The following is a 22,965-nucleotide window of genomic DNA, read 5'->3' as shown; positions in this document are numbered from 1 at the left end:
AAATCAGCTGAGTCACTGTGAGGAAATAAATATGGGTGGAGGCCACCTTCCCAGCTCTCCTAAGGGAAGTTTGTATTTTGTGGGCTTAGAGAGGGCCCGTGGGAGAGGGAGATGATGGTTCCCTCAAAACTGGCATGTTCAGATCTACTTTGGAAACTTCTGGTAGCAGCATAGAGAACAAATTGGAAGTGACAGATTATTGGCAAAGGCCTCAGCAGGTGGGGCATGAACTGTCATTATATCTAGAGATTGATTTGAGAGATTACCGAATATGGAGGCAGGAGAATTTGGTGACTCAGTGTGAAATCAAAGTACTGAATGTTTCTAACTTGGAAGACTGGGTATGTCATGTCTTCCTGAACTCTCAGTTCTGTCCCATTAATTGATTTCTCTCCTCATACCTGTAACACACTGTCCTGATCACTGTCCTTGGCTTTGTCGTCAAAGGATGTCCTATTATTTCACAACATGTATTTTAAGTTTCACCTGCTATTTGACCTTTTCACGGTACCAGCGTCCCCTTCTTCTCTCCAAAGAGAATATCTACATAGGAATTTCCTTGCTGAGACAGAGTGGTTTTTTCTTATCCTGTAGAAATATATTGATCACCATGTTTAAATAGGGACCCAACATCTGCTGTCATGAATGGTTCTGAATTTTTTCACATACTTACCTAGAATGAGCTTTGAAGGCAGGGACCATGTCTTAGCTCAGCATGCTGTCTCCTGGGGGCCTCAAAAACTGGGTTTATAGTCTGATCTAGATGTAAAAAAAAAACAAGGATGCAGGTAGCACCGCGTTGGCGCTTCCTGGACACCACGGTGGCAGCAGCACCATTGGCCACACAGTTAGTGGACAGGGAGGGATGGGGACTGGGCACAGGTCTTCCTCGCCTCATGTATCCTGCCTCCACTTGTGTGTTGGCTTCCTTTTTGGCAGCAAGGGGGTCAGGCCAACCACCCCACGGCCGCTGTGGTGACGGAGAAGCAGCAGATGCTGGAGCAGCACCTACAGGATGTTCGGAAGCGTGTCCAGGTGAAGCAAGTGTCGGGTGGGAAGCCTGTACTGGGGGGTATTGCCTGTGGGTCCTGCGTGGGTCTTCTTTGAGGTTTTGGCTTTGTTTTAATTCTTCTTAGAAACTTTCTTTTCCCGTTCCCCAGAAAACTCCTTTTTACTTCTGGTTCTGTTTTATTTGTTTGTTTGAAACAGGATCTAGAACAGAAAATGAAAGTGGTGGAGAATCTCCAGGATGATTTTGATTTCAACTACAAAACCCTCAAGAGTCAAGGAGGCAAGTGAATATTAGACATTGCAACCCCCTATAGAAAGTGAGTGTGGGGTCCTTGAGCTCAGGGCTTGTGTGTCTCACCTTTGCATTTAGTCTTTTTTTTTTTTTAAAGATTTATTTATTTATGCATACAAGAGCTCGGGTATAGGCCAGAGTTGTGGGGGGTAGGGGGATGAGAGGGGTGAGAGGATTCACCAGAGACAGCAGGCAACAGAACAGGCAGATCGACTGAAATACACTGCTGAGGGGAGCAGCGGGCGAGTCAGGAGAGGTCTGCTGCGCCGTGTAGGTCAGCTTCATGCCGCAGTGGCTGAAGATAAGTTTGATAGCACTGAGATTTTAACCCCTTGTGCCACCAGGGAGGCGCCCTCTGTGTTCAGTCTTGGTGGGGTGCTCAGGGACCTTTGGTGCTTAAGGAGCCTTATTGCAAAGGGTCAGCGTATTCCCTCGGTCAAGGTTTCCCTTCCTCCACAGACATGCAGGATCTGAATGGAAACAACCAGTCAGTGACCAGGCAGAAGATGCAGCAGCTGGAACAGATGCTCACTGCACTGGACCAGATGCGGCGGGTGAGCCTCTGCCCACCCCGGTTCCCCTGCGTGTCGCTCACCTGTGGGATCTTGGCCTCTCCTGGCAGAACTTGCCTGGCTTCTAGTTAGTTCCTTCTCTGGGACTAACTGAAGAATGTGGTTAGAGACCGTCTGTTTTCTGACTTTGTTTTGGTTTCCAACCAGAGCATTGTGAGTGAGTTGGCGGGGCTTTTGTCAGCCATGGAGTATGTGCAGAAAACTCTCACAGACGAAGAGTTGGCAGACTGGAAGAGGCGGCAGCAGATTGCTTGCATCGGAGGCCCTCCCAACATCTGCCTAGACCGGCTAGAAAACTGGTAAAAGAAGACAGAGAAATCTTTCCTTTCTTTCTAGAGAGTTGTACAAAATGATGGGCCTAACTGTAGGCCCAGAGAATTGGTTCTGTATCTCAAAGGTGGGGACTTTTCTATATTCAGATTTAATCTAAGAGTTAAAGCTTATTTACTTCATTTAGATATTTTTTTCAAATAGAAACTTATTTCTATTAGTATTTTTATTTTATAAGGGGAAACACTTCAAATATAGAAATTAATAAAGAGAAGAAAAATCTCTTTTTTTTTTAAAAGATATATTTTATTTATGCATGCAAGAACTAGGGTGTAGGCCAGAGATGCAGGGAGTGAGAGGATTCACTAGAGACAGAGTGAGGAGCAGAACAGGTGGACTGACTGAAATACACTGCTGAGGGGAGCAGCGGGTAAGACATGAGAGGTCTGTTGTGCCATGTGGGCAGCTCTCTGGCTGGGGATCAAACTCATGCCACAGTGGCTGGCAATAGCTTGATAGCACTGAGACTTTAACCCCTGTGCCACCAGGGACGCCCAAGAAGAAACATCTCTTAAAATCAAATCATCCAGCAGTAAACTTTTGGTGACCATCACTTTAGACAGCTGTAATTGTTCATAAACATACAAAGAGAAAAATCTATACATTTCCACCTTAGTAGGATCATGCTTCATATGCTCTTCTACAATTAGCTCTTTTCCTTTCATTCATTCAGCAAATCTTTATGGAAACTAGGAGAAACTTGGCATGAAGGAGAGCCCAGATACATGAAATTGGAAATTTAGGACAACTCTACCTTAGAGTGCCTGTCTGCTCATATCCTCACTAACTCTTGAGTTTTGTTAATTTACTGAAAGCAGGTTAAGTGCTTTCTGATGAGGGGACCTAAAAGCTCCTGTTTGAGGAATGAGAGAATGTAAGTGCTAGAAGGGAGTCAGGAGTCCAGAAGTCTCAGCTGTTGCCCGCCCTGACCTTTCACCCTCTCTTTGAGGCCATTTAGTCTTTGTTGAACTTGTGTTAGACCATCAAAGGGAGACGCTGGTAATATTCTCTGTTCTTAGGAATAGGCCTAACCAGGCTTTGTGTCCCTGTCCACTCCTACATGCATGTTATCAGGATGCTGCAACAGAATGTCATGTCATATCCAATGAAGGTTGACATTGGAAGGCCTAACAAGGGGAGCAGACCAGGGACACTGAGGCCTGTGATGTGAGGGGCCTGGCCAAGCCCGCAGGTAGTGTCAGAGCTAGCTCACACCCTCTTCTTAGACTGTTTTTTCCTCCAGATACCAGGACAAGTTGAGAAAAGTGAGCGCCAGATCCTCTATGGTGGACTCCACAGCTGGGGCCTAATGCTTGTCACTTTCCCGTGATAGCTCCCTGAGTGCCTCCTTGTGGTATAAGTTTTATACCTAGCAGTATAAATTCTTCCTCCATGCCCACTCCCTCTTAAAATGTAAACATTTTAAGAAAGAGCTATAAAAAAACCAAAATAAATTTCCCATTTCTTATATAATGCCACTGAATGCATACTGTGTATACACTTAGGAATGGTACATTTTTTGCTATGTATATTTTACCACAATAAAAAATCCCCTCTTAGTGGAGGGGGCTGCATCATGATGTTTACATCTATGATATTCTCCTTCTCCAGTTCTTCTGTATACACTCACTTACTTAGGTAACTTCATTTATTTTTTTATTGGTAGGATAACCTCATTAGCAGAATCTCAACTTCAGACCCGCCAACAAATTAAGAAACTGGAGGAATTGCAGCAAAAAGTTTCCTACAAAGGGGACCCCATTGTACAGCACCGGCCAATGCTGGAGGAGAGAATTGTGGAGTTGTTTAGAAACTTAATGAAAAGGTAACTAGAATCCCTCCCCGCCCCCCCATCAGAGACTGGCTCACCTCAGAGGATTTAGACACACTAGGGTGCACCGCCTGGTGTGTGAGCTGCTGCCACTCTCTTTCCCTTCCAGTGCCTTCGTGGTGGAGCGGCAGCCCTGCATGCCCATGCATCCCGACCGGCCACTGGTCATCAAGACTGGGGTCCAGTTTACTACAAAAGTCAGGTGGGCTTCCACACTTCCTCTTTGGGTAGCTGCTCTATTAAGGCTCTCTCTTTGCTCGGTAGCTGAGGTGGGGGCCCGGGTGGTTCATCACAGGCTTCCTGTGCATTACGATGGTGGGGATGGAATTTGGTGGCATGATCCTGGCTCTTTGGTTCTTATATCAAAAACTCATGAGTGGTAAAGTTTTGGAGGTGATCCGGGCACATCCCTGTGTTTCCAGGCCTAGAGCCTTAGGCCACAATGTCTCCAGCCCTGCAAAAGAGGCAAAGTCATGCCAGTCATTGAATTTTCTTTGAGCCAACTTTTCCTTGAGGATTTCAAGGGAAAGAATAAGACTTAGTGACACTGAAGCTCAGAGACCACAGAGCAGGTGGGAGATGGGACTGTGTGAGTGTTACTTTCACACCCAACTCAAAGCAGGTATTTTGGGGTAGCCCTTCCGCAGTACGGTTTCTCTCTTTAGATACTCAGTGTGCTCTTGAGTTTCAGGGTCAATAGAAAGAATACCAGCTGCAGCTCATGTGTTCTTGTAATCTTTTCCATAGAGTGACTTTTACTTATTATCCTTTTATGACTCTCTCACAACTTGGTCCAAGTTCCTTATTCTTAGGCTTTTTTTTTTAAAAGATTTATTTATTTATGCATATAAGAACTGGGGTACAGGCCAGAGGTGCTGGGGTTAAGAGGATTCACCAGAGACAGAGTGGGGAACAGAACAGGTGGATCTACTGAAATACACTGCTGAGGGGAGCAGCGGGTGAGACAGAGAGGTCTGCTGTGAGACAGGAGAGGTCTGCTGCGCCATGTGTGTATCTCCCTGGCCGGCCGGGAATCGAACTCATGCTGCAGAGGCTTCAGATAGCTTCACAGTGCTGTGCTTAACCCCTTTGCGCCACCAAGGAGGCCCTCTTAGGCTTTGTTTTAGTATCTTTTATCCTGAAGGGGCGATGCTCAACTTAGAATCAGAGACAGCACTGGCAGGAGGAGCGATCTGTGATTTATTTACCTCTTTAGAAGTGAAGAATTAATGGATTTCATATTTCTTCAACCATATGGTAACTGGGGGGAGCCTGCTGATGTTCTTTTAAACTGGAGTTTTGTTTTTCTTTGCTCAGAATTTTTTTTCCTTTTTTGAAATAGATTGCTGGTCAAATTCCCCGAGTTAAATTATCAGCTTAAAATTAAAGTGTGCATTGACAAGTAAGTACACCTTATCTTAGCTCTGTCTTTAGTTTTTGCAAGTGAGAGCAAAATGAGAACTTTGACAGATGTCATGTGGCCTGAGGGGCTTTATCTCCATTCAGAGATCTTCATTTTTTGAACAAAAGTTTTCAAAAGCCTTATAGTGTGTTGTCATTACGTGCCTGAACAAACCACAAAGTCGGTGGCAAAGATCTGAGTTGTGATAGCTGTTGTGACCTTGAATCCCTCTTTTTCTTTATTTAGTTTTTTTCTTATAAATGTAGTTTATTCATATTATGCAAAACAAATGTGTGGGAAAGATGAACTCTTTTTTTATTACTCCATACCTCACCACTTTTCAAAACCTGACAGTGCTTCTCAAAAATTAAAACAACGTATCTTTTGAAGAGATAAGGAAAGAGAAAATGTATGTTTATTTTTAGGTGACTTATTTATCAGGGACTTTCATTAGTGTGAACTGGAAAATAATTACTAAATTGCTAAGGAAATAACAGACCCAAGGAAGGTGGTAGTTTTAATAAATAAGCAAAAGTTAATAACTACATGTACTGGTATTAACCAATTATAAATTGTAATAGAACAAATGAGTTTTGCAATGAGTAATAAAAGTAACAAATATAGCAAAAATATTTAAGATCTGTTTGAAGAAAACCATGGAGTTTCAAGGAGAAATGGATATTTTGAAAAGTGATGAGACAAATCATATTCTGGATTGCAGACTTTTTATTATAAAGGAGCTCATTTCTTCCCAGTTAATACAACACCAAACAAAATATGAAAAGGATTTTTTAAACCCGTGACTTGATTTTCAAGTTGTATCTCAAGTGAAAAAAACAAAGATAGCAAAAAAGAAATTTATTTTTACTTATAGTAGAAAAAATTAAGATGAAACTCGTGGTCTTAACCATTTTTAAGTATCTGGGTCAGTAGTGTTGAGGACATTCTCATGGTTGTGCAACAAATCTCCAGGACTTTTTCATCTTGCAAAATCGAAACTATCTATTAAATAACAAATCCCTTACTTCCCTTTCCCTCCAGGCCTGGCACCACCATTCCACTTTGCAAAAATCATTTTTTAAAAATAAATAAAAATAATGGGACAAGATGTGGGAAGCTACCCTGCCAGATACTAAAACATATGACTAAGTTTCAGTTACTAAATGAATGTCTTAGTAGGGCAGGAATAAAGTGGGTGATGATTAAAACAAAATCTGAAGTCCATAAATAGACTTCAAGTTTCTGTAAGGAAATGTATGTTCACAAGCACACCTGAAAAATCAGTGAGTGAGGAAAGGGTGGATCATTCAATAAAGTAATGTTGGGACAACTTGATATTGGGTGAATTAAGAATTTTACTTTTACTGTCCATCAGAATGAAGTCCAGATGTATGTACATGTTTAAAAGCATGGGTGAATGTGAGGGATAAGGTGGTAAAATGACAAAATGGCATAACCACTTTGAAAAAGTTTGGAAATGTAAATAGTTAAATACGCCCCTATCCTGTGGCCCAACCATTCCACTCCGAGGAATTAATCCAAGAGAAGTGAAAGCATATATCCAGACAAAGGGTTGTATGCAAATGTTCATTAAAAGGTAGCTGCCCACTCACAGGTCAACGGATAAACAGCTGGTGGTGTATTTCATTCCATGGAATGTTACCAACATCCTGGAATAGGGCCTTGATACATGAATAAATCGCAAAATAATTATGTTGAGTGAAAGAAGCCAGACCAAGAATAAAAAATGTACACTATATATTTCCATTTATATAAATTTTAGAAATGCACATGAATCTATAACCGAAAGCAATTCAGTGTTGTCCTGTGACATGGGGCAGGGAGGTGTGGCTCAGGAAATGGATTACCAGTGGGTATTCGGAAACTTTGGGGGTTATGGATACATTATCCTGACCGTGCTAATGATTTCATGGGTGTGTCTAGTACATATACATATGTACGTGTATAAAGACACATTTATTAAGTCATCAAATTATACATTTTAATAGTACAGTTTATTGTTTATCAGTTATACATCAAAGCTATGATACAAAAAAGGGTTAAAAAAGAAAATATAGATAAAAAATTCATCTGTCTTAATCTGTAAACCCACATGGAACATACTTCTTAATAAATAGTTGTTGCTATTAATTCTAAAAGCATAAGGGAATCCATAGTGACAGAGAAGGACTTTTTAAAAAAAGTTTTATTTTTATTTATGCATATAAGAACTGGGGTATAGGCCAGAGGTGTGAGGAAGGTGAGAGGATTTACCAGAGATAGAGTGGGGAGCAGAACAGGTGGATCTACTGAAATACACTGCCGAGGGGAGCAGCGGGCGAGGCAGGAGAGGTCTGCTGTACCATGTGGCCGGGGATCCATTGAACTCCTGCCACAGTGGCTGGCAATAGCTTGATGAGACTTTAATCCCTGCACTACCAGGGAGGCCCAGAGAAGGACATTTTTTTTTTTTTTTAACAGTACTCAAATAATAAAATGAAAGAAAAGGGAAAGACTGAGAGATGTGACTACATAAAATACTCTCTATTCAAAAACACAGAGTCAAAAGGTAGTCAACACGCTGGGAAGGAAGAATCTTTCCTGCTCTATCATAGGGGCTGCTCTGAGTTACAGGTAATAGTAAACCTTAACAGAAAACCAAGCCAGTGTGGATGAAATAATAAGGAAATTTGCAACCCTGTATAACTGGAAATGCAGTGAGGGCCCATTCCTGGTGGTGAAGTCGGTGACTCACTAATGGCATCAAGGACCCAGAGCCTTCGACTCTGTGGCCTTAAGTATCATCTGGTTCTGTGGTTCCCTTCCGGGTTGCAACACAATTGCTTGTAGCTTTCAAGGCGACAGGACTAATCCCAGCCTGGGGTGTAGTTCCTTCCTAGGCTGTTAGAGGCATGTAAATCAGTGTTCTCATCACCCTGTGCCATTATGCTGGGGGCTTACTATGTGCTGATGGACTTAACCCTCAGGATCCCCTGGAGGTGGGGAGGTGAAGGATACCTTAGTTGGATCAAGGTCCTGCTAGCAAAGGGGAGCAGATGTCAGGTAGGCAGCCAGCTATGTTTATGATTTAAGCATGTACAGGGTGGTTATATTTAACATCTAAAATGTAACTGAATAGTTTGCAGAATTGTCCAGGAGCACAGCAATTTGTCCATGAGCCTGAATAACAGGTGGTCAAAGTAGACTGTTGGAAAACACTCGGTGCCTGTTTGTTAACACTGATTTGTATTCTTAACAGAGACTCTGGTGACGTGGCAGCTCTCAGAGGGTAAGTTCAGCCTGAAGGCTTCCTTGTGCTCTGTTTAATCTAACTCCGTCCTCTGGCCACTCGGTCACCTATGTGATTGTTTGATCTTCCTTGATTCAGATCCCGGAAATTTAACATCCTGGGCACCAACACAAAGGTGATGAACATGGAAGAGTCCAACAATGGCAGCCTCTCCGCAGAGTTCAAGCACTTGGTATGGGGAGAAGCCTGCCCCCCTTCTCCGTGCACGTGGCAGAGGGAGAGATTAGGGGAGTCCCCACTGACAGGTGTTCTTTGCTTTTCTTGCAGACCCTGAGAGAGCAAAGATGTGGTAACGGTGGCCGAGCCAACTGTGACGTAAGTTTTGCTGGGAGGGAAAGTGAAGTGGGAGGGTTTTCATTGAGGGGGAGAGAAAAAGGGCCCTCACACTGCCCAGAATTAGAGATGGCAGCTGTAGTCATGCAGAGAAGTCACGGCAGCCCCAGTGATGTGGCCAGATGTGGCCTCTGCCACAGAATCCTCTGATAGGAGCATTTCCCTCGTTGTCCCAGGAGTCAGCTCATCTTAAGGAGCACTGGAAAGTCCCTTGCTGGATTACCACACCCATCTGGTAGAAAAGCCTTCCACCTTGCCTGGGGCTTTCCAAATTCCCCTTCCAACATTTGCTGGCAGACACTACTTGACTCCATTTTTGGTGACCCATTTTTCTCACTGAGGTGGGTTAGAAGATTGTAACATATAGGAGTGACTGAAAAAAATAGAGGGGGCATGGGTGGGCCTAGGTCAGGAATGTGACAAGATGCTGGAGCTGCTGTGGCTGGTGCACATGGTGTGTGCACAAGTGGGGGTGAGGGTGTGCTCCCAAAATTTCACATTTATGTAAACGATTGGCAAATCAGTAAACTTTTTTGTTAGTTTGTTTTTTAAGAGAACTTTTTTTTTTTAAGATTTATTTATTTATTTATACAAGCACTGGGTACAGTCAGAAGCGCGGGAGGGTGAGAGAATTCACCAGAGCCAGAGCGGGGAGCAGAACAGGCAGACTGACAAATACACTGCTGAGGGGAGCAGCGGGTGGCCAGAGAGGTCTGCACGCCATGTGGGACCCTTGCCGGCGGCCGGTGATCGAACCGGCACTGCAGAGGCTGCAGGCAGCTTTGCGGCCCAGCCCTCAACCGCTGCGCCACTGGGGAGGCCCGAGAACTTATTTTTTTTTTTAAGATTTTATACAAGAGCTGGGGTACAGGCCAGAGACGTGAGAGACAGAGCTAGGAGCAGAACAGGTAGAAGAGCGAAATACACTGCTGAGGGAAGCAGTGGGCACAACAGGAGAGGTCTGCTGCGCCATGTGGGAATCTCCCTGGCCGGCCGGGAATCGAACCCACGCTGCAGAGGCTACAGATAGCTTCACTGCGCTGTGCTCAACTACCTGTGCCAAAGGGGAGACCCGCTTCTTTGTTTTTTAAATCCAAGTTAAGGATTAAAATGAATGAGAAAGAAAACCTGTCTTGTTCTTTAATTCCTCTTATTTCTTCTTTACTACCTCCCATTGATTCAGATTATTGGGTTCTTAGTATCAAGAATAAACTTAAATAGGTAAATGCAACCAAAACTAGTTTTTAATCTTTTTAAAAAATTGTAACATTCCATTCTTTTTCTGATATTTGTCCTCTGAGCTGTACTTCCTTCTCTAAAATATAATAGGTCTTTTAAAAAAATAAATTGACTTTTAATACTTGACAGTCATTAGAATGAGATGTAGTCTATATACAATGATATGGAAAAATATATGTTGCATATTTGTTTTGTAAAAGCAAAATGCAAGAATAATTTGAGTACAAAGTGTATTTGTTCTAAAAACACACCACAGGGGGCCTCCCCGGTGGCGCAGCGGTTGAGCGCTGGGTTGCGAAGCTGCCCGCGGCCTCTGCGGCTCCGGTTCGATCCCCGGCTGCTCCCCGGCCACCAGAGGAGGGTTCCACATGGCGCGCAGACCTCTCCTGCCGCCCGCTGCTCCCCTCAGCAGTGTACTTCGGTCCTTCTGCCTGCTCTGCTTCCCGATCTGGCTCTGGTGAATTCTCTCACCCTCCTGTGCTTCTGACTGTACCCAGTGCATGTATAAACAAAACAAACAAACAAATAAAGAAAGAAAGAAATAAAACATGCCTCTATTAAAAAAAAATCTTTAAAAAAAAAAAAAACAAAAAAAAAAAACACACACCACAGGGCCTCCCCGGTGGCACAGCGGTTGAGCGCTGGGTTGCGAAGCTGCCCGCGGCCTCTGCAGCGCCGGTTCGATCCCCAGCTGCTCCCCGGCCACCGGAGGAGGGTCCCACATGGTGCGCAGACCTCTTCTGCCGCCCGCTGCTCCCCTCAGCAGTGTACTTTGGTCCTTCTGCCTGCTCTGCTCCCCGCTCTGGCTCTGGTGAATTCTCTCACCCTCCCGCGCTTCTGACTGTACCCAGTGCATGTATAAACAAAACAAACAAACAAACATATAAATAAATAAATAAAACATGCCTCTATTAAAAAAAGAGTAAAAAAAATAAAATAAAATAAAAACACACCACAGTTTTATGTTTTCATGAATGCATTAAATAATTTGAGAGGAATTTATACCAGACACTGCTTATGTATTCGTGCTGCTCTTAGTATGTGAGGCTACTCTATACCATGTCTGTAATATTTGCATTCTACACAGAATGCATATTACTTTTTCAGAAAGAAATGTTTTAAAAATGAATTGGAATTCTGTTTCTGAGAATTCTTTGGTAATTCTTGTGCTGTATTGCTCGTAAAGTATAAATTGATATATTTGGCATTTAAACATGGCATTATAAATGTGGCATTATAAAAATGAACATACCTGGTAAGTTAACCACTCCCAGGATTTGACAATAAAGAAATCTTTGCACATTTCTGTCAGAAGACATGAACAAAATGTCACTGCAGCCTTATTGTAAGTCTCAACATAACCTGAACTAACACCCATTAACAATAGAATGGGTCATTGAGTTGTGGTATATCCTTAGGATGGACTACTACACAGCTGTGGAAAGGGATAAATTGCAGGTCTCACAACTGCATGGATGTGAAAGTGAGCGTCAGAAGAATGGATAAGCCATAACTCCATGCATATAAACTTCACAGAGACCCAAATCTACATACATTGTTCAGAGACATAAATGTGGCAAAACTATAAAGAAAGGCTAGGAATGGTAAATCCAAAAGGCAAAATGGAGTAGTTACATCTGAGAGAGGCGGTCAGGGCTGGGCCCGGGGATGGGCACCTGGGGACTCACAGTGACGGTGTTTCCTTAACTGGCGCTGTGTGCACAGGTGTTCATTGTTTTCTTATCTGTGCCTTATAACTAACCTATTGGACCCCTGTAATATAATAAAAGCAGTAATAGATCAGGTTTAGGATCATAGCGTGAGTCTCGTGTTGAAGAGGACAGGTGTCTGCGTTCTGCTCATGGCACTTTGTCTGAGGCAATGTGGCTGTGGCCTGTCACTCTCAGCTGGGGCCGTTGGCACCAAATGTCATTCTCATTCTTGTAGGCCTCCCTGATTGTGACGGAGGAGCTGCACCTGATCACCTTTGAGACTGAAGTGTATCACCAAGGCCTCAAGATTGACCTCGAGGTAAGTTCTACCTTAGGGGGCTGGGGGTAGGACCACGTGCAGAGGTGACTCAGGGCAGGAATGTCTAGCTGGGCTTTTTACAGCAGAAGGTGGAGTGCTGGCACTTGATGAAGCGTGCTCTCTGTCTCTCTCTCTCTCTCTCTCTCTCTCTCTCTCTCTCTATATATATATATATATATATATATATATATTTAAAGGAAAAAACCCTTACTATCCATTTGAGAGCAAAGTCTTATTTGAATACTAGAATGACACATGTACTCAACTTTCAGCCAACTTGATAAAAATTATATTTATAAATTGATTATAGGGCCTCTCTGGTGGCACAGGGGTTAAGTCTCAGTACTAACAAACTTTCGCCAGCCACTGCAGCATGACATGAGTTTGATCCTCAGCCAGGGAGCTGACCCACATGGCATAGCAGACCTTTCCTGTCTTGTCCGCTGCTCTCTTCAGCAGTGTATTTCGGTAGATCCGCCTGTTATATGCATAAATAAAATAAATCTTAAAAAGCAATTGATTTTAGTTGACTTTATAAAGTTTGGGCAAAAGTCTTTAACCAGTCAGTGTTTTTAGTATATAGAAAATCATGCATTCTCTTTTCCCAACTTTTTTGATCTTTAAAGAGATCAAAGTGGGAATGCTAGTCTTTTGGGACCTTTGTCCAATCCACAGCTTGGATTCCTGGAGAATGCCTTCCAGGTTTTACAAGGTGAGGGCTGGGGGAGCTGTGCCTTGTGAATCCATCTTTGGGCAAGTCAGATGTTACAGGTGCCTGGTGATATTCAGGTAGCCCCCGAGGCCCATGGCCTGGGCTCGGCACGCCTTCCACGTGACTTGGTCACTCTCTGCCCTGAGAGTGGGTAGTAGGGTGGTTCACAGTGTGTCCTTTCATTCCGAACCATGCGAGAGATGGGTGAAGAGGTGGTAGAAGCCACGAGGCCTCTCTGCCTCTCCAGCTCATCCCCTGCTTGCTCCACAGACCCACTCCTTGCCAGTTGTGGTGATCTCCAACATCTGTCAGATGCCAAATGCCTGGGCATCGATCCTGTGGTACAACATGCTGACTAACAACCCCAAGGTGAGTGACCCGTGCCCTTGTGACTTCTGGGTGCCCAGAGGTGGTCATGCAGCTGACAAGCTCAGTAGGTCCCGCCATCTAAGTGCACAAATGTGGTTTTTTCAACAGAACGTGAACTTTTTCACCAAGCCCCCAATTGGCACCTGGGATCAAGTGGCCGAGGTGCTGAGCTGGCAGTTCTCCTCCACCACAAAGCGAGGGCTGAGCATCGAGCAGTTGACCACGCTGGCAGAGAAACTCCTAGGTGGGCCCTTTACCTCTTCCCCCTCTTGCCCACCTTAGAAAAGGAATCTGGCCTATGGGGCTAATCATTCAGGACTATTTGCGGAGCAGAATGCTGGGGGGATGTGGAGGGCGGAAAGGGGGGCTGTCAGGATGCAGAGGAAGTTTGCACCTGGTGGGGAGGAGAGCTCTTTTTTCTTGGTGGTACTTTCCCTTGCCCTTCTAGGGCACTGTTTTTTGGTACTTCTAGCCACTTACTAACCTTAGCAAGATACTTTAAGTGCATACAAGAAGTTAGTGCCAGGGGCTTGACACTCCAATCCATGAATTTGCCTCAATGCACCGTAGACTTGTTTTTAACTTTTCCCCTAGAAACAAAGTTTAGTAGTATCATATATGCACTACTTGTACTGTAAGTGGTTCTGTCCTGTGGTCCACCAGGTGTGATGCCCTCTGACACCAGTGGCTCAGCATGTGGTCGCTCCCTGGACGTGAGGGGGGAGAGCAGGAGTCCCTGAGCACATCAGCCCCACCTCTCCAGGCTAAGAGGCTGGCAGGGGTTCAATGGTGGGGTGGGGTGCACGTGTATACACACAGTGGTGACAGCCTGCACATTCATGCAACCAGTCGTTTTCCAGCCCATGCTGAAACAAATGTGCATGCATATGTTCTGCTTTAAGAAATAAGACTTGATTCAGAGCCAAAAATGATACTACTTTCTTTCCTTCAGGACCTGGTGTTAACTACTCCGGGTGTCAGATCACATGGGCTAAATTTTGCAAAGTAAGCCATCTTGTTAACTCCTGTGGTCACCTCTTAGATGTGGGAGTGGGAGGGCACACTCTCCTGAATGCCCTGGACTCTTGGATTCCTCGTCCTGTGGCCAGTGAGACCTGCCTGAGGGTTTGGGTGCCACCGTGCCCCTCGCAAAGTCGAGGCTGGAATGGTGGTGGATTTGGCTTGTCCTTTATTCTTTTCTCCAGGAAAACATGGCTGGCAAGGGCTTTTCCTTCTGGGTCTGGCTAGACAATATCATAGACCTTGTGAAAAAATACATCCTGGCCCTCTGGAATGAAGGGTAGGTTGGCACTCTACTGTCTGCAGCAAGTCACCTGCTCTCAGCAGCCAGTGGCAGGGGAACCCCCAGCCCAAACTTTGCGGTCCTTTTTGGTTCCAGGTACATAATGGGCTTTATCAGTAAGGAGAGAGAGAGGGCCATCTTGAGCACCAAACCCCCAGGAACCTTCCTGCTAAGATTCAGTGAAAGCAGCAAAGAAGGAGGAGTCACCTTCACTTGGGTGGAGAAGGACATCAGTGGTAAGCTTGGCTCTCACCCACCCCACCTGGTGGCAATTGCTGCTGCCACTGAGGCCACTACTAGTCTCAAGCACCTGCTGCCCCCTCGTGGGGAGGACTGGCCTTGCACCCCCTGCCTGGGACTCCTAATACACAGGTCACTTCTCTCTAATTCTTTCCTGCTGAAGGATTGGCTTGCCAGTTTTGTTTTGCTTGCTTCAGGGGCTATTTGCCTATAAATTTATAATTTAAATTCTTTTCTCCACCTCCTTTAACACATACCCTGATAATACACATTATGCAGGTAGTTTCTGAGTATTTTGCTTGTGAATCACCTGGATAGCCTCTCCAGAAACTGCTTGGGCATTTCCACAGCACCAGGTGACCAGGCAGGATATTCAGGGCCTCAAATACCTGCTTGACATAAGTCTTTCCCTCCTAAGGAACATAAATCAGGGGGCTTTCTCTGAGATTTCCGGCCATAGGCACCATCCGCTTTCCTTCCCATACCCCGTGACAGGTAAAACTCAGATCCAGTCTGTGGAGCCATATACCAAGCAGCAGCTGAACAGCATGTCGTTTGCTGAAATCATCATGGGCTATAAGATCATGGATGCCACCAATATCCTGGTGTCTCCGCTGGTCTACCTCTACCCCGACATTCCTAAGGAGGAGGCATTTGGAAAGTACTGTCGGCCAGAGAGCCAGGAGCACCCTGAAGCAGACCCAGGTAGTTGTTGATTTTCCACGTCAGGCGTTGGAATACGGGGGAATGTGGGAAATCGCAGGGTCCTTGGAAGACAGACAGGTAGATGCCTGCATGACCCACTGGCCTTCACTCCTCCCTAGGGAGGGACCCCCCACTTTGCACGGGTCAGTGAGGGTGGAGAAAGGAGAGGACTCCGAGTTGCAGTCTGCCCCACAGGGAGCACACCCATATAAAGGGGGAACTGCACACACACACACACACACACACACACTCACACCCCAAAACACACCTGACACATTGTGAAGAGAAAGCAAGGACAACATTCTCCCGTGCCCAGATGCCCCGCTAGCAGGGTGCTGCTTATGCCGCAGACGCTGGGAGGTTTGCAACGCAGACTTCAGTCTAGCATGCTTCCTCTCCCCGTCACCAAACAGTGAAGGCAGTGGCAAGTGGGACGAAGAAAGGCTCTGGAGGAAATGAGTGTTAGCAGCCTGGCACACGGTTTCAGAGCAGAGCGGGGAGAGTGGGCATGAAGGGGAAGACCGTAACTGCTGGGGCAGGGGGTTGGTAGTGAGGATGTGCAGCTGTTGGAAAGACATTTTTCATGTGCTTAGGTGTTTATGTAAGTTACATATTTTCCACTAGACATTTCCTCTCCAAGGCTGGCCTAGCATGGAGGACAGGGTCCTCCGGTCTGTTCCCATCTGCACTTGCTGTCCTGATGCTCGGGCTTCTCTGTCCAGAGCCTGATAAGGAGGCTCTGATTTGCCATCCTTTGTTGTACTTGACTTTTCTTAATCCTGGCGCCAGCAGCCGGCTCTTTAAAAGCACTCCTTTGAGGTGACCTTCCCTCTGCTGCTTTTTTAAAAACTCTATATAGAGAGTTCAAGTGTGGGCCCGTCAACTTCTCTTCTGCTTTTCATAGGAATTCCCACTAAGGAGGTCTTGGGATGGGGAGAATAGGACTTAGGCTTCGAGCTACTTGGCAATTGACTTTCCTCTCCTTTGTTCTGGTGTTGCGTTTGGTTCATACGGGGGAGAGCTTAACTCTCGTTTCCTGTCTGCTGCTTATCTCTCCTTCCACATCGAGCTTCAGTTAGGAGATCTGTTTATCAGCGCCTGTCACACTACTCTCTGTTCCTTCTGCCGAGGACTTTAGGTCCACATGCAGGGCCTTTGACTAGTTTTGCTTTCAAGATCCAGTTTCCCAATCTGAGGCTGTGAGTTCCATTGCCATCACCCCTCCTGTGTGACCAAGAGACAAGGTCCTCTCCTGCCCGGAGACCTCCGTGTTTCCTCAGGGGTGAGATGCTAACTGTGAGAAAGGAGCTGGTAACTCCAAAGCTTTGCCTGCCTCCTGGAGAGGCCAGAGTAAGACATGGACACTGAGCAGCTAGGTGGGTCTGCGAGGTGGGGGAGGGGCAAGAAAGTAAGGTGAAGCCCCCCAGGAGTTCTCAGGGGGATGGTCTGCAGCCATTCCCTCTGTTTCCACCTGGAAGGCCTTGTCCCCCAGAGATAGTGTGTCTTCCTAGATCTCTTCCCGCCTTACTTCTCCACAGAAGCCCACACAGTGTTTCCTTATGACTTGAGGGAGAAATTCCCCTCTGAGAAGTGACAAATCCTGAACCTTACAGATTGGGTCCCTACAGTGACCACCCTCTGTGGAGCCGTAAGTCGGCACAGCATCTGTTTCCTTTGGCTTTACTGTCCCTTCCCTGACTGAAGCTATTTTTCTCGGCTACCTTGATCACTGGGGAGTGAATCCTTTTCTCTTTGGGAGGTTGTCTCCCCTTAAGTCTGGGGCAAAAGGGTTAGATTTATAAGACCTCTTTATCAGGGTAACTTTGGTGGATTTGACTGAACGACTATTAAATGACAAACCCAGATGGCAGCCTAGGGTGCCCTATACTTGGCGATGCCTCTTCTCAGATTATCATCATACATTCTGAACCCCCAGCTTCTTCATAAGCGCCAAGCTTTATAACTTGCTTTTCAGGGCGCACCCCACTCCTACCCAGCCCTAAGTAAGGATTTGTTCACCCAAATCCCCCCCATTTTCATGGCAGTGTCTCCAAGTCGCCTTGACCTTGGGATAAGCATTTAGCATCTGAAATTCACGTATTCCAATCTTCACATTGCTACTGATAGAGCAGGAATTATAAGCAACAGATACCCTAGACAGCGGGCCTCTCCTCCCCCGCTCTTTAATACCTCAGCCAGAAGGTGCCTGTCTCCCAGGTCCCTTCGCTGTTGAAGACATAGACCCGTACCTCCTATTCCCAGCCCAGAGCTGACTGTACTGCACCCCAAGTCATGTTCCCCATATATAGAGGCTGCTTTTTGTGTGATGTAGTTACTCAATGTGGGGTTATTTAATACCTCGCCTCAGAATGTACTAGAAGCAGACCAGTGATGATAGTGGAAGGTGAGACCAGTGGCTTAGGAACCACAAGGTAGCAGTTTTCACATTCTCTTGGGGCATTGGTGTTTGAGCCCAGATAGTGCAGGCTCTGGCCCTGCAGGCTGATGAGCTCTCTAAGAGACACGACCGAGGGACGACTTGGCCGGCTCGAGCTCCTCAGAGCGCGTTCTGGCCCTTAAAATTTGTTAAACGGTTGCATAATCTGGGGAAAGTGTGAGCACCCGCTGGCACCGGCTCAGGAGGGACGCAGGTATTTGGAGAGTCTGCAGTTTGGGAGACCTTGGTAAAAAGAACTAAACCCCGGCCCCAAGCTGCAAGCCCCAGACTGTCAATTACATACAGGGAGGGGGAGCGGAGCCTCCAAACAGCACGTGTGTGAGCACAGGGTGGGTTTCACCTCAGCCTGGTAAGGCCACTGGTCCCCCCCCCCCCGCTGCAGCCCAGGGCGGGGGTCACAATCAGTAAGCCCCCCTGTTCTTCTTCCCAGGTGCTGCCCCGTATCTGAAGACCAAGTTTATCTGTGTGACACCGTAAGTGGCTTCCTTTCCCAGTTTTGCCTTCATTTCTGACATCCTCAGTGATCCCCGGGAATAGCGGGGTGAGCGTGACCCTGTGAAGGGTTGGAGGCCCTGGGCTATGTTTTGCACTCAAGTGACCTTGTGTGTTGAAAAAGCTTGAGCTTTTATTTTTCTGTTGGAGACCAGAGTTTGATGGCTTGTGTGTGTATGTTTTGTTTTTTTTTTCTCCATTGTGTCTTGTCAACCCGGCCCTCTCCCCTCCTGCTGCTCCCCTTTCCTACAGAACGACCTGCAGCAATACCATTGACCTGCCGATGTCCCCCCGCACTTTAGATTCATTGATGCAGTTTGGAAATAATGGTGAAGGTGCTGAGCCCTCAGCAGGAGGGCAGTTCGGTGAGTGAGTGGTTGGCACACTTTGTCCCTGTCAGGGAAACTGGTCCCCTTGCTGTGCTGTGTCCAGGGCCAAGAGCTGGTCACACGGGTTGGTTCCTACCGGGTTCCTAGCAGGTTCTAGAGCTGCATGCTCCAGTAGGGACGGCTCTCGGGCCTGAGTGTAAGTGTACGTGTTCTAGTCACCACATTAAAAACTGTGCAGAGAAATAGGTGACAATCATTTCACATTCGCAATCTTGTCACTTCAGTGTGTAAGAGAAAAGTGCTGATGTTTTTCGTACCAAATCTTTGACATCTGCTGAGTGTCTTGGGGGAGTTATCCGTGTGTCTTAGGGTGGCCCCACCTCAGGTGCGCAGTAGCCACCGTGGCTGGGGCTGCCACGTCCACAGGGCACCTCGGAGCTTTTTTAAGCGGGCATAGTTGGGAATGAGTTCAGGAAGGAAAGAGACTGAGCCGCTCTGGAGGCAGGACCCTGGAGGGAGGGTAGTGAGCCTGGATGACCCCACCTGGCTGTCACAAGGGAGACCGGGCAGCGGCCTGAGCCTCTGTCCTCTGCAGGGCGAGGGCGTGGGCCCTGCCAGATGTAGGCATCCGGCGACTGACCAGCTCCCCGTCTGTCCTCCAGAGTCCCTCACCTTCGACATGGAGCTGACCTCGGAGTGCGCCACCTCCCCCATGTGAGGAGCCAGGATGGAAGCTGCAGAGAGGATGGCGGCACCTGCCCCCGTTCCACCACCCTTAGCCGGCCACACCCCAGACCATTTGAAATGCCTAACTTTGTGGTTCCAGATTTTTTTTATCTCCTACTTCTGCTATCATTGAACAATCTGGGCACTTTTTAAAATAGAGAAATGAGTGAATGTGGGTGATACGCTTTTATCTGAATGCAAATAAGGATGCGAACTCTGAGACTGTGATGGGGGATGTGGAAGGGGCAGCAAGAAGGAGAGAAAGGAAGCGTCTCGGTCCCACCCCCCTGCCCCCCTCCAGCCCTCCTTTCTCAGCCTCTTTCTGTTGTTAGACAAGTGCCTCCCGGTGCCAGCTACGTCCCTCGCCTTCTGTAAGCGAATGCCACAGGCTGCCTCTAGCTGCATACTCCTGGCATTGCACTTTTAACCTCCTTGCTAATGTCCAAATAGAAGGTAGGATTTTCAAAGCCCTTAGGTTTCTTTTTAAATTAAAAAAAAAAAAAAAATTTAAGGGCTAAAAACACTGTATCGGCCTAGCCTTTTCTGTATTTAAGAAAACTCAGTTAACAGCCTCCTTGGTGCTTTAGGCATTCAACTTTCTTCAGGCTGATAGTTTATGTGAAGCCTAAAATGGGCTTCAGATTCAACCCTTGCAAGACACCTGAGGTTTGGCCTTTGGTTTTAAAATAGGAAGGTTTAAGGAGAACCTAAACATTCTAGACTTTTTTAAGAAGCAGAGCTATTTCCCCCTTGAATGCTGTGGGCTTGTGAGTAGGTAAGGCTGCGGGTGGGGGTGCTTGCAGCCTCACTCCCTACTCTAAGGTCCTAACACAGGACCTTAGCTCCTGTGTCAGAGCCTGGGTTGTTACTGTGGGTGCCTTATAAGGGACGGGACAATTCTTCCTTTTCCCCAACCCCCTGCCCCTCAGCCCCCTGTGGCATGTTTCCTTCAGTGTCTAAAGGTCCCTTGTCCTGTTGGCTTTAGGAATCCAGGCTGGAGACCTCCTGGAATAAGGGGGAGAGTTACAGGTGGAACCTGGCTCAGACTATGGAGCCTCAGCCGAGAGTCTAGTTGAGCTCAGGGAATATGGTTCTTATCCCAGTTTCTTGGTGATTTCCCACGGCACCTGGGACCTCGTCACGTGGTTAACCCAGGAGCAAAGGCTCACTGATAAACTCAAGGTCTGTCCCTCTTGTGAGCGAGTCACTGGCCTCCCCCGGCCAAGGCTGGTGACTGCTTCCCATCGGGGCTCCAGGATAAAGCAGAACAGCTGGCTTTTACTGTGTTCTGGAATGCTTAGCCACGTGCAGGGTGGTCTCTGATGCTGGGTCTGCTCAGACAGAGGCACATCTAGGTCCCGCACCACCTCGCTCCCTCGATCAGACTTCAATGTGGAATGCTATTTCTTAAACCCAGAGTAGCCAGTTTCTGAATTAAAGGGTGAGAACCTTCTCTCCAAGACAAGCAAGGCTTGTCCTCGGCCATCCCTGTCCCCCTGTCCAGGATGGCTGAAGAGTCGGGGCTCCCCCTTCTCCAGAGACACTCTCCTGTTCACAATAAGCTTAACTCCTAAACCGAGGGAAGGGTAGGTTGTAAGGACCTGGGACAAGGATCCGGGCTTCTCTGGAGCAGACACTGGGAAGTTCCAGACTTTTAGGTAGCATGTGTAACTGATTTTAACTGATTGTAGCAAAGGTTCTGAGAGCAGCTGAGACTTGGCCCCTCCCTGAAGGAACAGAGTCCTCCGGGACCTGCCTGCTTTCTCTTCACTGTCTCCCCTTCCCCGCCCAGCCAAGGGGTTCCCATGGGTTGCTTAACCTACCTACACAGTGGTTCGGGAGCCGCTGTCCTGGCCACTGCCTTCAAATTCCACTGTATACGTCATATGTAAAAATTTATATTATTGTGGGTTTTTGATTTTTTTTTTTTTGTATATTGCTGTATCTACTTTAAACTTCCAGAAATAAAAGTTATATAGCAACCATCTGACAGTGTGGCTCATCTGTCTTGGCTGGTGGAGGTTCCCTTGTCCTGTCTTCAGTTCTGAGGGGGCCTTACCCACAGGCCGAGCTAGAGATTGAAGAGGTGGCTGCCCCCACTCCTGGGCTGTCAGCTTGGCTTCTCATCTGATGCAGACCCATCTCTGGGGCACTTGAATACCCCCCATTTTAAGTTAACTGCCAGCCTCCACCTCCTTCCTCTGGGGCCTTTGCTTGCTGCTGGGTCCTGTTTGGGGTCAGATAAGCTACCTAAGGGGGGTTGGGTGTAAATACTCCACCCCACCCCTCAGGCCTCCCCTTCCACAGTTGGCTTCATTATCACTTTCTCTTCAGTTACTCAGTGCCGGCCAAACGTAAACACTTAACTGGCTGCTATGCTGCAGCTCTGGCAGCGGGTGATGATAATTTAGACATCAGCGCCCACTCCGCGCACTCCCTGCCCCCTCCCCTCTCACCAAGCACCATGGAGACCCAGCCGGTGTGTGCGATACCAGCGATACCAGCGCCTTCCCCTGTAGAGATGGAAGGGGAGATTAGTTCACTCAGGCAGCCGCTTTCCCTCCCCACTCACCCCTGCCAGCCCCCATTTTGGGCCCCTGAGCCTCCTGGGGGAGGCTGCAGGCCCCTCTTCCCTTGCTTTGAGCTCTAACAGAAGCTCCTCAGCAGGTTCTTGTTCCCTGCCACCCCCACCCCCAAGGATCCCTGGTTAGGGGCAGCTTGGGGTGGGGAGGGGGTCCAAGTGGGGCGAGCTGTCTTCACTGCAGCTGCCCTCCTGGCCTCAGGCAGGCCTTTTGAAAAGGCAGTGGCAGTGGGATGGTGCCACCTGCTGGTGTCTGGGAAGCAGCCGGGTGGAGGGCTGCTGAGACCCACACTGCCCCGGCCCTGGAGGGTTAAGAAGAGAATGGATGAGAAGCATCTGGGCACCACCTTGGTTGCCAACTTCCAGATCATGAGAGCAGCAGCTGGGAAGGAGAGGCCCAGACCACAGTTCTTCCCACTTGCCCCCGCCCACCCCACCCAGTCATTCCTGCTCCGTTTTTCTCAAGACCTAGTTGTCTCATCTTCTGAGAAGCACTGACAGTATTCCAGGAGCGGTCAGCACCCTTAAGACCACAGAAAAGAGATTGGTAGCTTCAGGCTACACGTGATAGCAGTAGCCACGTAGGAGGGAAGGAACAAATCCAGATCTGGGAGCCCCATTATCCAGGGAGACCACCAACAGCTCCCCAAGCCGGCAGCCAGGCCAGTAAATTTATGAAAAAAAATTTTATTCAAAAAC

The 22,965-nt window shown here is 47.2% G+C and overlaps 1 protein-coding gene across 6 annotated transcripts in view; it reads left to right on the top strand.

The window, feature by feature from the left end:
* The window catches only part of STAT3 (signal transducer and activator of transcription 3), a 54,424-nt gene extending 34,568 nt beyond the window's left edge, over positions 1-19,856 (top strand). For 2 of the 6 annotated variants that reach the window (XM_037495245.2, XM_037495246.2), the window contains exons 5-24: positions 940-1,035; positions 1,210-1,291; positions 1,763-1,857; positions 2,023-2,174; positions 3,872-4,030; positions 4,146-4,238; positions 5,379-5,438; positions 8,698-8,727; positions 8,827-8,920; positions 9,016-9,063; positions 12,268-12,351; positions 13,334-13,432; positions 13,541-13,676; positions 14,385-14,437; positions 14,638-14,732; positions 14,832-14,971; positions 15,471-15,683; positions 18,569-18,611; positions 18,883-18,995; positions 19,622-19,856. In XM_037495245.2, coding sequence (XP_037351142.1) covers positions 940-1,035; positions 1,210-1,291; positions 1,763-1,857; positions 2,023-2,174; positions 3,872-4,030; positions 4,146-4,238; positions 5,379-5,438; positions 8,698-8,727; positions 8,827-8,920; positions 9,016-9,063; positions 12,268-12,351; positions 13,334-13,432; positions 13,541-13,676; positions 14,385-14,437; positions 14,638-14,732; positions 14,832-14,971; positions 15,471-15,683; positions 18,569-18,611; positions 18,883-18,995; positions 19,622-19,677 — 1,941 coding nt within the window. In that variant the 3' untranslated portion in view covers positions 19,678-19,856. Of the gene's footprint in view, positions 1-939; positions 1,036-1,209; positions 1,292-1,762; positions 1,858-2,022; positions 2,175-3,871; positions 4,031-4,145; positions 4,239-5,378; positions 5,439-8,697; positions 8,728-8,826; positions 8,921-9,015; positions 9,064-12,267; positions 12,352-13,333; positions 13,433-13,540; positions 13,677-14,384; positions 14,438-14,637; positions 14,733-14,831; positions 14,972-15,470; positions 15,684-18,568; positions 18,612-18,882; positions 18,996-19,621 lie in introns of those variants that run through there. The other 4 variants (XM_037495249.2, XM_037495247.2, XM_037495252.2 and 1 more) reach the window with 3 other exon arrangements.
* The last annotated feature ends 3,109 nt before the right edge of the window (positions 19,857-22,965 follow it).

The sequence above is a fragment of the Talpa occidentalis genome, unplaced genomic scaffold (assembly GCF_014898055.3).
Source record: "Talpa occidentalis isolate TD23 unplaced genomic scaffold, MPIMG_talOcc4v2.1 talOcc4.7, whole genome shotgun sequence".
Classification (NCBI taxonomy): Eukaryota; Metazoa; Chordata; class Mammalia; order Eulipotyphla; family Talpidae; genus Talpa; species Talpa occidentalis.
The sequence above is the reverse complement of the archived record's forward strand: the minus strand, read 5'-3'. Positions and strand labels throughout refer to the sequence as shown.